Raw genomic sequence first — 14,692 nt, forward strand, 5'->3', positions numbered from 1 at the left:
GACAAGGTGACATCAGTGACAGGAATTTTAAAATGGGTTGGTCTTTACATTCTTTATAGCAAGGCCTCCTTTAGGGGAACCTGGTATATTCATTACCAAAGACTTTATGCACGTAATTGGGATCATTCCTCTCCTTCCTTCTCCTTTTTCTTTGTCTAACATCACTTTGTTGTTTAGCTCCGAGTCAGGGCCCCTGTTGACTGAGAAGGACCAGATAGAGGGCCTTTTGGGGCCTTTTCAACTCCACCTGAACTATGAAGCAGCCATGGGAACCAGTTCCTGGGCCTCTGATGGCCAAGTGCTCATCACTGATTCAGCCCCTTTTCCCAGCTAATTTTTTTGACTCCCTGATATCTTTCTTTGCAATTGCCTTGATTTCAATTTCTTTTTCACATGTGCCTCCCCTCCCTACCACCACCCACTACCACTCTGTTTTAGCCTTCAACTTCCCTCACCCTCCACCAACTTCCTGGATCTAAAAAAGTCACCAAGGCCTGTTGTGAACATGTATTGGGATGGACTCCAGCTGCACTGACCTGTAACACACATGAATACATCCTTGACAGATTACTTGAAACCCAGAGGGACAGATGAATATAGGGTTACCAGACCTTGATTTCAAGGGCTGTTGACTAGCTAGAGTGCACAGACTCTAAAAGGAGCCATAGTTCTGTCGTGCATGACTAATATGACTTGAAAGCAGGCACTGGGTATAGAAGGAGTAGGGAGTTGCCTGTGAGGCTGATCAAAAGCCCCCTGGCTTAAAAATCTCACTGCTACAAACACTTCCTTGGACCATGACACTGAGGTCTCAAAGATCTCAGCTAAAATGTCAATACGTTTTTCAGATAAATAAATGCCTTAAGACTTTAGCATCCATTGTTAATAACCTGGTAAGGAAGAACTTACTGGGTTGATTATTTGTCCCTTAAGAGTAGTTGAGAATGGTAATGAATTTAAGTAGATAGACAGTACACCGATCCTTGGGAGAGTGGGGTGGGGTCACAGCCAATGAGCCAGGAATTGCACGTAGCTGAGAGAATCTTGTGCCACTTTCTACCTTTTCTGCTCCGCATCAAAAGCAGCACAGGGATGAGGCGTCAGACATGTGCAACTAAGTAATTAGCAACATGAAGGAAGCTTAAGACCTAAAACTCTAAGAGAACACCTCACTGCTCCCATCCTGGAGAATTTTGTTTGGGGGAGGTTAAGGGTCCCATCCCTTTACAAGTGGTGGCAGTGCATCCAAGATGGTCTTCTCTCAGGCATGTTTCTACTCCCAAACTCAAATTATAAAACATGGTTAGTCCTGTCTTTCACCCTGGAGCAGTTGTCACCCTCGTATGAGAAACTGCCCTCTTGGACATCAGTTCCCGCCAGGGTTTCTTGAGCCCCACACACAGCAAATCAGTGACACATTTGAGAAGAGTCACAAGCACTTTGATACCAAACTGAGGAAGGGGATTATTTTAATGATTTGTTTTGTTTTGTTTCATAAATTTGAATAGCTTTGAGATGTTGCCTCCAACCTGGCCACTCTCCTGCATTAGGTAGAGGTCACAGTAATGTTCCATGACCTTGGATGTATGTATATTGCATATGTGAATGCCCTTCATTACATGAGAATTTACTTTCTCTTATTCTTTGAAGGATCTTATTTTAAAGGAGAAGGTTTTTGGGTTGTTTTTTTTTTTTTTTTTTTTTTTGGTCCTCCCCTCCCCTCTCAAACAAAAAGGTAGATGGAGGAGAGCCAAAAACTTATCTTTGTACTTTCGGTGTAGACTCAGAAGCACTCCTAATAGCCTCCTATGACTTAATGGCCTCCAAACAAGTGAGAGACCAGCCTCCCTCTGATACACCTTTGTGAACATCTGCACACGTATCCGTGTATGTGACTTGTGTGTCCCAGCATGTCTGTGTTTGCATGCCGATGTAACACCTGCTAACTTGCAGCACCAAATAGCTGCCTATTGCTATGGCTTTCGGGCTAATTCTGGGGAATAAGATGCAATCGCCATTTAATACAGGTGGGTGGAGACAACAGGAAGATGGCAATCCAGAGAAGCCATGGATTTCCTTGAGATCATTTCTTTTTAATTGTCCAGAAAGAATACGTCAGGCTGAAGCAAGTTAGTCTTTAACCATTAAAGGCACTACTTGAAAATGTTCTTCCGTGCTCCTTTTTCTTCTCTACTCTGATTTCTTTTTCTGCCAGTTGCAGCCAGAATGAATACTTATAGCGCCAGCGCTAAGTCCCAGAGAATAATAGTTGGGATAAAGAAAGCTTGTCAGGGCTTTCGCTGCAGCCTTGTTATGTGCAAAGTCAGAGCCTTTCCTGTTGCTTTGCTTTCAAACCTGAAGGCATCAAAGGAGCAGCCAGGTCATCTTTGTTTTAAATTCTCTTTTCCCCTGCTGTCAGCCTCTACTATTTCTCACCTTTTTTAAAATTAATTCTTCAGAGAAGTCCCACTGTGAAGTTGGCTGCCTGAAATGGTTTATTTTAAAGAATGGTTTTAGTGCTCTTGTGTAAGGTGCCACCCAGGAAAGTCTTTACCACTCTAGATGTGAATGGGTCTCCCTTCTCAGAAAAAGGTATTGACTGGGGTGGGGAGGAGTGGAGGTACTCAGGAAATGATGGGAGCCTGGCTGAAGGAAGTGGCCCCTCTTAGTTGGAAGAGTTGGTGATTGTGTGAAATGAAAATGGCAAGAGAAATCATTTGGGTTGGAACAGCAGTGACCCCACTGAGGGCTGGTTCCCTCCTAATAGTCACCCCCACCCCCATGCCAACCGACACCCTCCGAGACACAGTTCACCAAACGCTCAATAATTTTTCCATAATAGCCTTTAATACTAAAATGCATTAAATTTTTGAAGCAGAGAAAACACATTTAAGGGGAAAACAGAGAACCACCAGAGAAAAGGAAACAATGTGGCAGATAACACCATTTAAAACATAACTGTAATAATTTAATAAAGCTGCTTTATCATTTTCATAAAATAGACAGAGTGGTGATTCTTTTTTGTCTTTTTTTTTTGTCTTTTTACAATGATTCAATCACTGTGAAAATGTACATAACATACAGATCAGCATATACAACAATTTCATCTTCATATAGTCAGCAACAGAGACTGCTTAATGAGACATACTGTACTTGCATCCCTCTAAATTTCCACCCTGGTTTGACAGGTAAACAGTAATAGTGTCATCAGGCTCATTCCCCTCACTAGAGGAGAGAAGGCGAAAGCCTTTTGCAACTAATACCTTAGCATTCAAATAGCACAAGGAGGTATTTGTTGCTGAATTTCTAGCTCGAGCTAGTCTGGCTCTTGGTCATTAAAGTCTGTATCCTAGCCTTCCTCAGCTGAACGCCAGCCAGTGCCAGTAAAAATCTACTTAACCAGTGCTGTAATGGTGTTAGCTGGTTTGTTTGCTAAGGTTGACAGCAACTTGCAGTTAGTAACAAGGTCATCTTTAATTGCCAACACAGCTGGAGCAACAATCAGCATCATCAGTTGTCCCTAATGACCTACAGTGCTTTCCAATCAAGATCAGGTTTTCGTGCGTTGTTCCTTACCAAGAGCGCCTTACAATGTATATTTCCGACAAGGTGGTTTGATTTTCTTTGTGTTACAGAAGCGATATGAGTTCTATTGGAAATTAATTCACTTTTGCACAACATGTGACCCACAGGCCAATTCCAGCCTCACAAGAAAACAAAGAGAGCTGCAACAGCTTCATTAGGACAATGTGTTTTGCTCTGGAATATTTCATTATCAATATAAAGCCACCCGGTCCCAGCCCCACCCCCACACATCCCCTTTGAATATTACTTTGTTACATACTTAAACTAAAGAACAACACCTCAATACACTTCAGTGTCAGCAGATACAATTTGACTCATGAAATGACATCCTTAAATGTAATTTTACTGAGAAGGCAAACACTAGGACTGTATACAATGGACTTCATAAGCTCATTTATGCCAGTTTTTCAAAGTCAGTTAGGGTCTTATTACCCCGGGTAAAGAGCCAAGTGGACCAGACTTGTCAGGATGCTTTGGGGAACATTCAACATCGAAATGATCCCCATAAAGTGAATTGGAATTCCAGTCAGAACTTCTATTATGTACAATAATAATCCTTTTCCCACCTTGGATGCCCGATTGAGCTATCCTCTAAAACCCTGCCTCTCCCCAAACTGCCCTTTGTCCTTGCTGCTTCAAGTGCACAGCTTTTGTTTTGCCTGTTGATATGACAGAGCTATATGAAAAGTTCAACTGAATTCCCTTCATACAATCAGCTGTATGCTGAAGTAACACTATTGGGATGATACTCTGGGTGGTTCCAATTTTCAGAGTTTTAAGTTGTACTCCATTAACATTTTTGCTTAGTGATCCGTGGGACACCGTGTCAATGAACGAGTTTAAACAGGCATCTTAGGTGCAATTAGCTCTATGAGACAGGTTTACACTGGAGCAGTGATACTCAAAGTGTGGTTCCTGGGCCAGCAGCATCAGCATCACCTGGGAATTTTTAAATCAGCAAAGACTCAGGCCCCAACCCAGACCTACTGAACCAGAAACTCTAAGTGTGGGTCCCCTCAACCTGTGCTTTAACAAGTCCTCAACCATTAGTGGGGATCTGATCCATATGGATTGCCAGGTCCCACAGCCAGAATTTCTGCTTCAGTTGGTCTGGGTGAGGACAGGGAATTACCATTATCCAAGGGCTGCTGGTGCTGTCGGTCCAGAGACCACACTTTGAGAACCACTGCCATTCAGGAACTGCAGGGTCCCTTGGCCCATTACCTATTTGGGCAATAAGGTGGGCCATAATTTCCTTTACTGGCTTTTAGAGACTCAAAGGATGGTAAGTTTCCTTCTGAACAGGTTCATAGATTAGTCAGTAAAAAGAAGAAAAAAGAGATTCCACATGGCATGGTTCTCTTCTTCCTATTCCTTGTAAGTAGTATATCCCCATATTTGGGGGAAAGCAATCAATCAATGCAAACTGAACCCTTTCTAGTGCATGAAGACGTTCACCTGCTCAGGGACATGCCCAAAGCAGTTGTTAGTAAAGTAAGTCATGCCTCAATACCGACTCCTCCCTAAAAGGGACATCAGAATAAATGGAATGGAACTCCCTAGGATTTAGGAACTGAAACTGCTCCCTCATATTTAAATGCATAACATGTTTAGAGAGGGAAAAGGAAGAATATCTGGCCCTCTGGCCTTTGTGGCTTTTTATCAGACATGTTGAAAAGAAGGGGTGGGGAAACATGAACCAAAGGGAAATTTAGGATCCTTGCACAAAATTCCTATTCGCAGGCACAGCCTGCCTATAAAACCAGCTTACAAAGCCCTCCTAGGATGCACTTGTGCTTCTGGGAGGATGTATACATCAGACAACTGGAAAGGAAAAAAAAAAAAAAAAGATATTTTCTTAATGAGGGGAATTCTCTGAACATGCTCAATAAAGGGTTTGGAAGCCAAAAAATGTCTGACTGCCCACTGCGAACAAAGTATTTTGAGAAGGAAAAAGGATTGGTCTATAGCTTGAAACTGAATTCTGAAAAAAAGAAAAAGGAAGAAAAAAACACAAGAGAAAAGCAGCATCAATGTCACTGCTACTCTAACCAGTTTAAACTTAGCCGGTAAGAGACATGCCAGCCAGTGGCCTCTCTGGCTCAACAGCCATCTAACATTGAATGTTCCCACTTGCCACAATCTGTTCAGCTCCCTCCTTCCTGCTGAGCATGGTAAGAAATACACCTGTACAAAAACTGTCAAATCTGACTTGAAAGCGACCTTGGGGTGGCACCTAACAACATAATATCAGGATGGATCAGGCAAGGAACAGTCTAAATTCTACAGGCAGCCATTATAAATTGAATGAAAAAAATTAAATTTTAATGTGTTGATCAAATAGTTTATTCACTTGCAAACAGAAATAAATACCTAATTCAAAATCTACTACTAAAATGAAATGAATCAAAGGGGAAAAAGAGAGAGAATTAAATGAACCAAAATGAAGATGGTACAGTAATCGATTTCTAATTGTGTCAGTTTCAGAGGGAAATTTGCAGCCACACCAATATTTTGCATGAGGTAGTATTCAGCACTGAATAAGGAATAAGGATGAATTTGTAGCTTCATTATAAGTTCTTTTTCAGAAATATTCTCCCCTACCTAACCCCATCCCCACTGCCTTACCCACTCCCTCCCTCAAAGCCCTCCCCCCTCCACAAAAGAAAATGTTCCTAGTAATGTATAAAGCCAGGAACTCAGGCAAAAATAACTAAAACATTTAAAAGAGCTGACTTATCTACCTAAACTTAAGAAAATAAATCCTCTTTTGCATTCTAGTGCTCTAACCTTTAAGCCTTTTTTTTCTGGGTACTCTTGAATTTCAAAAAATGAAACAAATGAGAACATAACCACAAAACTTGTTTCTCCAGAAACAGCTCTTTTAAGACCAAGGCAGAGCAAAGGTGACATATTTGTTCATTTTTAAACAATGAACTCTTAGGCTGCAAGAATACTATGTTGGCTAGTGAATTTAATAGACAATTAGTAATGGGGGAGTGGGAAGAATGTGTGTAACAAACTTGCTAATTAAAAAAAAAGGTGTATTCCTAGCCTACAGCAAAGAGTTAGCTAAATCTAATGGATATTTATTTTAATAGTTTCTTGTTCACATTTTTAATTTAAAAAAGTACTAATCATAAAAAGACAAGTTCAAGTGTCCAAGTGTCTCCATTTAGAAGGCATGGTAATTGGATCAGTGATGCTGTTACATGTTACCTGTCTTTTCCTAAATGTACACTTTGTACTGCTTACTCTACCCCTATTTATAATCCTACATGGAGTTCTCAATTCCAGCCCATGACGTGCTTTGCAGTCTAAAATTCCAATCGTGATTGGGAAACACTGAATCAGGAAGTGTATGCCTGAAAAGATGCTAATTTAGAACTCAAAATAGATTTAGTCTTTTTGAGTTTGAGATGATTGGAGATGGGGAATTTCTAAGACTGGAAACTGATCACTTCAGGAGCAACTTTCCTGTTCAGGGCCTGAAAATGAGAAAAATTGATCTCATAAAACTTTCAGCACAGTATTTCTGACAACTGCAAATTAGATAGCAGAATATCCAAAAATGACTTTCTGCAATGATCTATCATGGATCTGGGCAGAAGACTGAAAGGCAGGAAAACTATTCTGCAAGGTGGTGAGCAACCACTCCGTGGGTCTCCTCCACGTGAGTCTCCTCCAAGTACTCAATCTTCATGTGTGGTCTTACTCATTCACTTGCCGTCTCAGTTGTTTGAGCTTTGTTTTTGTCTGTAGTTTTATTTTATTTTTTTAAGAAAAAAAACACCAACCTCTAAAAGCCTTTTGCCATCACCACACACGTAGCAATTTGCAATATCAAATACAACAATAGCACAGCTAGCAAAAGGGTTCTTAAAGCAGGGGTGTCCACAGCAAAGTAGTGGCATTGGAAAGTACTCGAGCTTCAGAAACAACCTTTTAGGGGCTCAATTTCACATCACTGAATCAATGAAGAGTACACAATAAATGACCATTAACTTGTCTATACTACAAAACAGTGGCGAGCTTATTAAAGGTGTCCAGAGCTTCTTTTTTTTTTTTTTTTTTGCTTTTTTAAATGTAATCCTCCACAAACAATGGTACTTTTTATTATAATTTCGACATAGAAAAATATATAAATTCAAACACTTAATACATAATACTTTTTCACAACTGAATTTGTCTCTGTTTCCCCAATATCAAGGCCCCATAAACAACTAAAGCCAAAGCTAATTTGCTCCAACGGAACACCCCTGCTGTCTGTTGAAACGAGAGGGATTGTCACAGAATGATAGTCATTTATAAACAATACATTTAGGGAAAGCTCTGAAATACAGCCACTCAAAAACCAACCATTGATGAGCAATTAAAATGATCAGCTCCTGCCTCTTCGCTAGCCAGCGTGGTTTCTCTCTCTTCTTCCCCAAGCCTGGTTTAGAGAACGATATCCTTCAGACGCTTCATGCCGGGAGACTCTTTGTCGCGACCCTCCTTCAGAATGGGGTTGACCTCGTGCACGACTTTCTCGCCATCAGCTCCACGGGGCTCAGCTTCAGAGGGACGAGAAGGGGCATTGTTGACATACTGCTCCAGATCGCGGGCCGGGGGCGCCAGGGCAACGGTGTAAGACACAGAAGGCTTGGTAGGCAGAGGGCTCTTGAGGTGCAGAGGGGAGGTGACGGGGCTAATAGCCTCACAGCCATTGCCCGCCTCCCGAATAGCGCCATTGACCTTGGGGCTGCAGATGGTCACATCGACAGTCCTCCTGCCTTTCAGGGTGGGCCTCTCCTCAGCCGGGTGGTCGCTGACATCTTTTCCAAAGGTTGCAAAAGTCCGCTTGGTGGGGCCGCAGTCGTCATAAGCTTCAACATCAGCCGCAGTAGCTTCAATGGACAGCGCAATGATGTTCCTCACGTGCTCGGGAGACTTGGAGCGGGTGGGCATGGGGTTCCGAGGCATCCAGCACCTGTCAGAGTGGCCAAGAATCCGGCACTCTTCCCTGCAATGAAATCCTTCATTCTGATCTGTTTGGAGAAAATAAAATGTCAATTTCATCAGCTTTTCCCAGGAATCACTGTTACTCTCCAGTGTTGGTTTCTTAGGTGCCCACAAGCCCTTTTGGGAAATGATACCTCTAGATAGTCCTTTATTGCCTTTTGGGACAAGTGTGAAGAACTGGATTTTTTGAAAGCTGTAGGTCTCCCCCTGTATACTCTCCCCAACTTTTTTATTATTATTTTTGTTGCTGCTCCCACTGCTGACAAAACTAAAAACCTAAAGGGAAACACGTTATGATGAAAAAATATATTTAAAAAAAAACTTTATCCTAACCGTCAAGGTACTGAGAGTCAGCATTTTTATCAACAACTCCTACTAAAAATCAACCGGGTTTGAAACTGGTTCCAGCAGAAGAGGGAGTGGAGGCAGAGGAGAGAATCCAACAGTCAGTATATCTGAGAAGTCTTGATCATGTTCTCGAGTAATAGCACTGTCACACTTTCCCACCTTACCTGTCAGTGATTATGGTGCTTAATATTTAGATTGGTCTCATGCTGTCTTTGAAAACCCAATCATGTCACTTCTTTTTGACCACCAGTCCCACCAGCCAATCTCCTCACTAAACCATTGACATGACTTTATTTCCCATTAGGAGGAATACACTGAAATCTCTTCCTTCTATTTGACCCAGAAGCTTCAACTGGCCCTATGCATGTATCACTCATAGGCTAAACATCGTTTAATTATACCCAACTAGCCATCCCTCCTTATCTTTCATATCTGAAGTTTCATTAGGGTCAAATTTATTAAAATAATTCTTTCATGGATTACTTTAATCCTATCAAAGAAGATCTCACCAGACAGAATTTAGAATTACTGGCAAGACATGTTTTTCTTTTCAGGTCAGGTTCATTTAGAGTTAAAAGTTTTAATTTGGCTCTCAGAAAGTCTTTCTACATGGGCTTCTCTAAAGCACAGGCCCAGGGTTAACTTCTGCCTGTCTATTGAAAAACTGTTAATGTCTGGTTTATAGCCCTAGTTTTCCAGGTCAACTTATATTTATGTTACATTCTTGCATGAGGATGACCTAATGAAAATTTTCATCCCATCGCACAATGCATCAAAATATGAGCGGCGTAACATTTATAGAAATCCTTGGGGCAGGATCGGAGGAGGTGGAGAAACAAGGAGAGATTGTAAAGACAAAAAATACATGACAAAAAAAGTTGGAAATATGTGCTGTGACTGCTTTTTTGCAGGAAGCAGAAGCCTGCAATTCAAGGTCTTGCCTGATATTAATCTATATATAACACATCTTCCATATACACTTGTAAATGACATAGCAAAGAGGCACTGCTCTCCCTCATTTATCTAGAGTTATTTTGGTAAAGGGGCACTTGGGAGGGGGCTCAAGAAATAACGGTTGAATTGGCTGTATACTTCATAATTTGAAGAAAAGGTGTTAGAAGCAGCTAAATGTCAAGACCTAATCCAGGCTGAGTCCAGATTTCAACACAGCTCTGGAAATGGCCCTTGACCTAGTCTAAATATAGTATCTCCAGAAGGCTGTGGGATCCCTGTCCTATTTGTCCACAGTTTAGCACACAAAGGCCTAGAGGCCTTAGCCTATGAGCCCTGGAACCACAGCCATATGACCAGCTGTGAAGAGGAAATCTCAGCTGACCTTCAGACTCATATTATAGGCCATTTGCTCACATTCCTCGAGCAGAACAGTGGTAAACTACAATACAGTAGAATCTTCCCAATGCACTCAACATAAAGCTCTCAGTTTCTTTTAAGGTTCTAGTTTCAAGTGGCTGTCTTCAAATTTGAAGATGCAGTTCCTCTTCAACACAACTCAGTGTGAGAATGGCATCCACGTGGCACCCCAGATCTAAGTACCTGCTCCTTCCCTAGAGTAGGTGGCTTCAAGTGAACAGCATGAGAAGACCTGGATCCCCAGCATACCCGGAGGGCAGAGACTCCAGAGGCAGACACCTCTAAGATCTTATGAACTCAGGAAGACCAGAGCAGGGGAACTCAGTTATCTCAGAAGCTTCTCTGCAAAGACAGTACTTGCTCTCAGCTTACCCAGTGCCTAAGTGAATAAATAAATCACTACTTTGGGAAAAGGAAAAGTTAAACTCACTCAGCGCCCCTAGGAATGCAATCAGTCTAGTCCTACCCTCCAATCTCACCAAGCCCACCTTAGCCCTATTGCAGCTAGAATAATATGTTATTCTCTTGGATTAAGTATGTGAATGTATTATGTGCACTGTGCTTACCTCATGCAAGTGAAGACTTGACTCTGAAGGACTCATTTACTCACAATGTCTCACTCCTGGCTTAGATCCGATATCTTTAGTTGCTTAAATCCTTACCAAGAGCAGTGACTTGCTGCTTCTCATTTTTAGTACCAAACCACACTTAGTGACATTTGTGTCAATACTATTGAAACAAAATCTAACCCAGCTTTAGTGTTTCTACCCATATGAAATATGAAAGAAACCATGGAGAATATAGACTGGCATAAAGAATGTCTTACCAGCCCAAGGTAACCTACCTTCATAAATGTAATGCAAAGGAATTACCTTTCAAAAATCAAAACTTCAAGTCAGTAAGGAAATTAAGTGTGTTTAAGAAGTGAGAAAGTTACAATACAAAGCCCCTTAACAATACCAATGATGACAAATCAGATGTAAAAAAGCAGAGACTACTTCTGGAATTCCTAAGACTGGTAGAGATTATGTGCCTGCCATCATGTAGTACTGTGGCTAGGGGTGGAGATGTGAGAATAGACAGGAACCATTTTGTATCATCACAAATTAACTGTCAAGATGCTGGCTCCAGCTGAAACAGAGGTAAGCTAACAATTCACTAATTTCCAGCTAAGAGTCCTCTTATGAGCCTATTTGCGACTCTATACCTTGCTAGATCTTTCTCTGAAAGTATTACCCTGAGCTTAGGCAAAGCAACATGTAAGACTTTAAAATCCACACACAGTTGTGGAAATTTAAACACATTAACATGTACAGATGAATGAAAGCAGATGTAGACATGATTAGGGGTGAATGATGAACTTGCAAACTGGTCTTCCCTGCTTGTGAACTTGTCCTTAGCATTTACAAAAAATATTTTATACACACACACACATATTTTAAATGAATGAAGAGTGTGCATAGTTTGGAAGAGGGACACAAATCTCAAATCTCGAGGCCATAGAATTCCTTAGTTCAAAATAGATCAGATTATTTTGGACAAAAAAAATTAAAAATAGAAGAATAAAGTTTCTTAAATTTAAGTAGTAATAAATACATATTTTGGTTACAATTTGTCATTAGGGCTTTCATGAGAGACTCCCAAAACCTCTGGCAAAAAAAGAAAGAAAGAAGTAAATCTTAAAGCATCAGTCTTGTGAGAGCATGGGAGGCATAAGAGGCAGTGATGACTAAGTCATGATGGATAAGGAAGTAATTCAACAGAAAAAGAACAGAATATGTTATTTTGTGTAGATAATAACAAACCTTTTACAGCAATTACTACCCTCCTCAGGACATGAAACTGCTGTCTCTTCAGATGTGGGCAAACAGTGCGGTTCCACACTAGAAAAAGCCTACCCAGGGTCCTAACCAAAGTAAAAAAAGGAAAATGATGAAAACACCATCTCAGGCTTTGCTAAAACTTTCAAAGTCCTGGTGGAATAGAAGGGCTGAGAGGCTCTATTGGGTTTGTATAGATGTCCAGCCACAATGGATGTGTTCAATAACACTGGCAGTCCTTTCTCATGATTCAGAGTTTGGGTGTATTAACTCAAAGATCCCTATGATCAGAGACAAAACTCCAACACTAAAATAGTTCAAGGTAAGAGTTACAAGAGCAATGTGTTACCTCCTCAGAGGTGATCTGCAATCAATGAGGCAGAAAGGGAAAGTTAAAGTGAGTTCCAGTTCCTAAGAGTTCAAGTAGTTAGCTACTTCTAAATAGCAACAGTAATATAACCTACAACCAAGTGATGTGTAAATCAGAAAAGCTTCCTGGATTGTACTCATAATATCCACTTGGCTTAATCTGCATCACTCCATAAACAAAATAATCTATGACCAAAGTGCGGCCATTTTTGGTGAGATATAATGGAAGGGATTGTGGCATTGATTATGAAAAGGGTAAGTGCTATTAAAATTAATCACGTGCACCTAATCAAGAAAACATAAATGTTGAGGTGTCCCCTCTTGACTTAACTCTTACTCATCTGAAGCAGACATAACAAACTGTCTACCAAACAGCCGTATCTATTTTTAGTATTTAGAAACAGAAGCCCACTTCTGTTAGGATTGGTAGTGTGCCAGCTAAAAAACGGTATTTCCTAGTCTTCTTTGTAGATAAGGGTGGCCATGTGACTAAGAGTGGCCCAATGTTATGGAGGCAGGATGTCAAGAAAGTTCCTTAAAAGAGGGAAGCTGACTTAGCTGACAGACTCTTTAGTTTTTATTCCTTCCTGCTTTGTCCTATCTGGAATGGAGACATAATAGCTGGAGCTACAGCATCCATCTTACTACCATGAGGCAACTCTGAGGATGGAAGCCATGTGCCTATGCATAGCAGAGTAAAAGGATATAAGGACTTCGGGGGAGGGTATAGCTCAGTCGTAGAGCACAAGCTTAGCATGCATGAGGTCCTGGGTTCAATCCCCAGTACCACCATTAAAAAAAAAAAAAAAAGGATATAAGGACTTTGGGATATTGAAGATGTTGTTGACCTGTCTTACTAGAACTGAACTTCTTTCAAATAAAAGGAAAAATAAGCCCTCCTCTTGCTTAATTCACTGATTTATTTCCTTCAGTGGGAGAAAGGGATCTTTATTACCAGCAGCTGAACACTATTCATAACTGATATATTATCCCTGAAGTCTCAACTTAAATGTGACTTCCTCAGGGAATCCTTCCCTGATTCCTTAGATTAAGGTAGGTCCCATACTACCTCCTTTTATAGCACTCATCATACATGTAATTACTTGTTTAATATCTATATTTAATGCCAACTTGTAAATTCTAAATGAGCAAAGATTATATCTGTTTTGTTCCCTCCCACGTCCACAGAGCCTAGCAAAGGGCCCAGTACAAACCAGATACTCAACAACAGTTTAATTTAACTGAATGAAAAAGGTACAAAAAAAAGAGTGTTAGCAACAGAACAAAGCATCTTGGTCAACACACCAGATATTGTGCCACTAATACAACTCCTAAAAGTGGAAATAACTGTTACATTGTGTTTAGTAGAAACACTATGGAAACCTACAAAGAAAACTATGTAGCTTAGCCAGAGGCAATAAAGTGAATGAAAGCTTGAGAAAGTCAAGTGTCATCTCAAGTCTCTGAATGGTTTGCTGCATACTATATGCAGATCTTAAAGAGGTCTATTATGCTTGGCTGTCCAGTTGAAAATACATTTGCCATGTGCCTTGGAGTTTTTAATCCTAACAATATTTAATGGGTCTTGTACTATAATAGTTAACAGCACAACAATTAGAGCATCTGCTTTATGAAATTAACTTGTTCAAATAGCAAGCATTGTTTCTTGACATCAGATAGAATTGTTCATTCCTATAAAAAATAAAAACCAAAAATGGGACCTATGGTGAGCCTTTTAGATCCACTGCAGATGCTGATTCTTTTTCACAAAACTAATTTAAATGCCCATTGAAAAACTAATGCTCCAGTCAAATATGCCTGGGAATCACAAAGGAAAGAATTACCCTAGAAAGAATTCTTAAAAGCATCTTAAGGCCTGCAAAGAGTCAGGAGAAAGAACATCTATCCTTTATCTGTAACTTAACAAGGCAAATGGGTTCAGCAATGGGCTCAGTGGAAAAGGGAGGGAGGGGGAGGAAAGGAAGGAAGGGGAGCAGGAAACACGATCTAGGCTTCAGACATTCCATCATGGCTTTGAACTGGTTGACATCTTAAGGGCTAGGCTTCTTTTGGGTATACAGATACCAGCTGAGCAGATAGCAAAAATCCAATAAGGGCTTAGGACTTTGCAAAATGACAACTTCCCAAAGCCCTCTCACATTGTAATTCCGGGAGGAGTTTACACTCACTTCCTA

At 40.7% G+C, this 14,692-nt stretch overlaps 1 protein-coding gene across 1 annotated transcript in view; it reads right to left on the minus strand.

Annotated features, from left to right (window-relative positions):
- Nucleotides 1-2,825: 2,825 nt before the first annotated feature.
- Nucleotides 2,826-14,692, minus strand: part of PCDH19 (protocadherin 19) — a 99,563-nt gene continuing 87,696 nt past the window's right edge. The window contains 1 exon segment of the mRNA XM_032476098.1: nucleotides 2,826-8,615. Coding sequence (XP_032331989.1) covers nucleotides 8,026-8,615 — 590 coding nt within the window. The 3' untranslated portion in view covers nucleotides 2,826-8,025.

Source organism: Camelus ferus, chromosome X, assembly GCF_009834535.1.
Source record: "Camelus ferus isolate YT-003-E chromosome X, BCGSAC_Cfer_1.0, whole genome shotgun sequence".
NCBI classification, from domain to species: Eukaryota; Metazoa; Chordata; class Mammalia; order Artiodactyla; family Camelidae; genus Camelus; species Camelus ferus.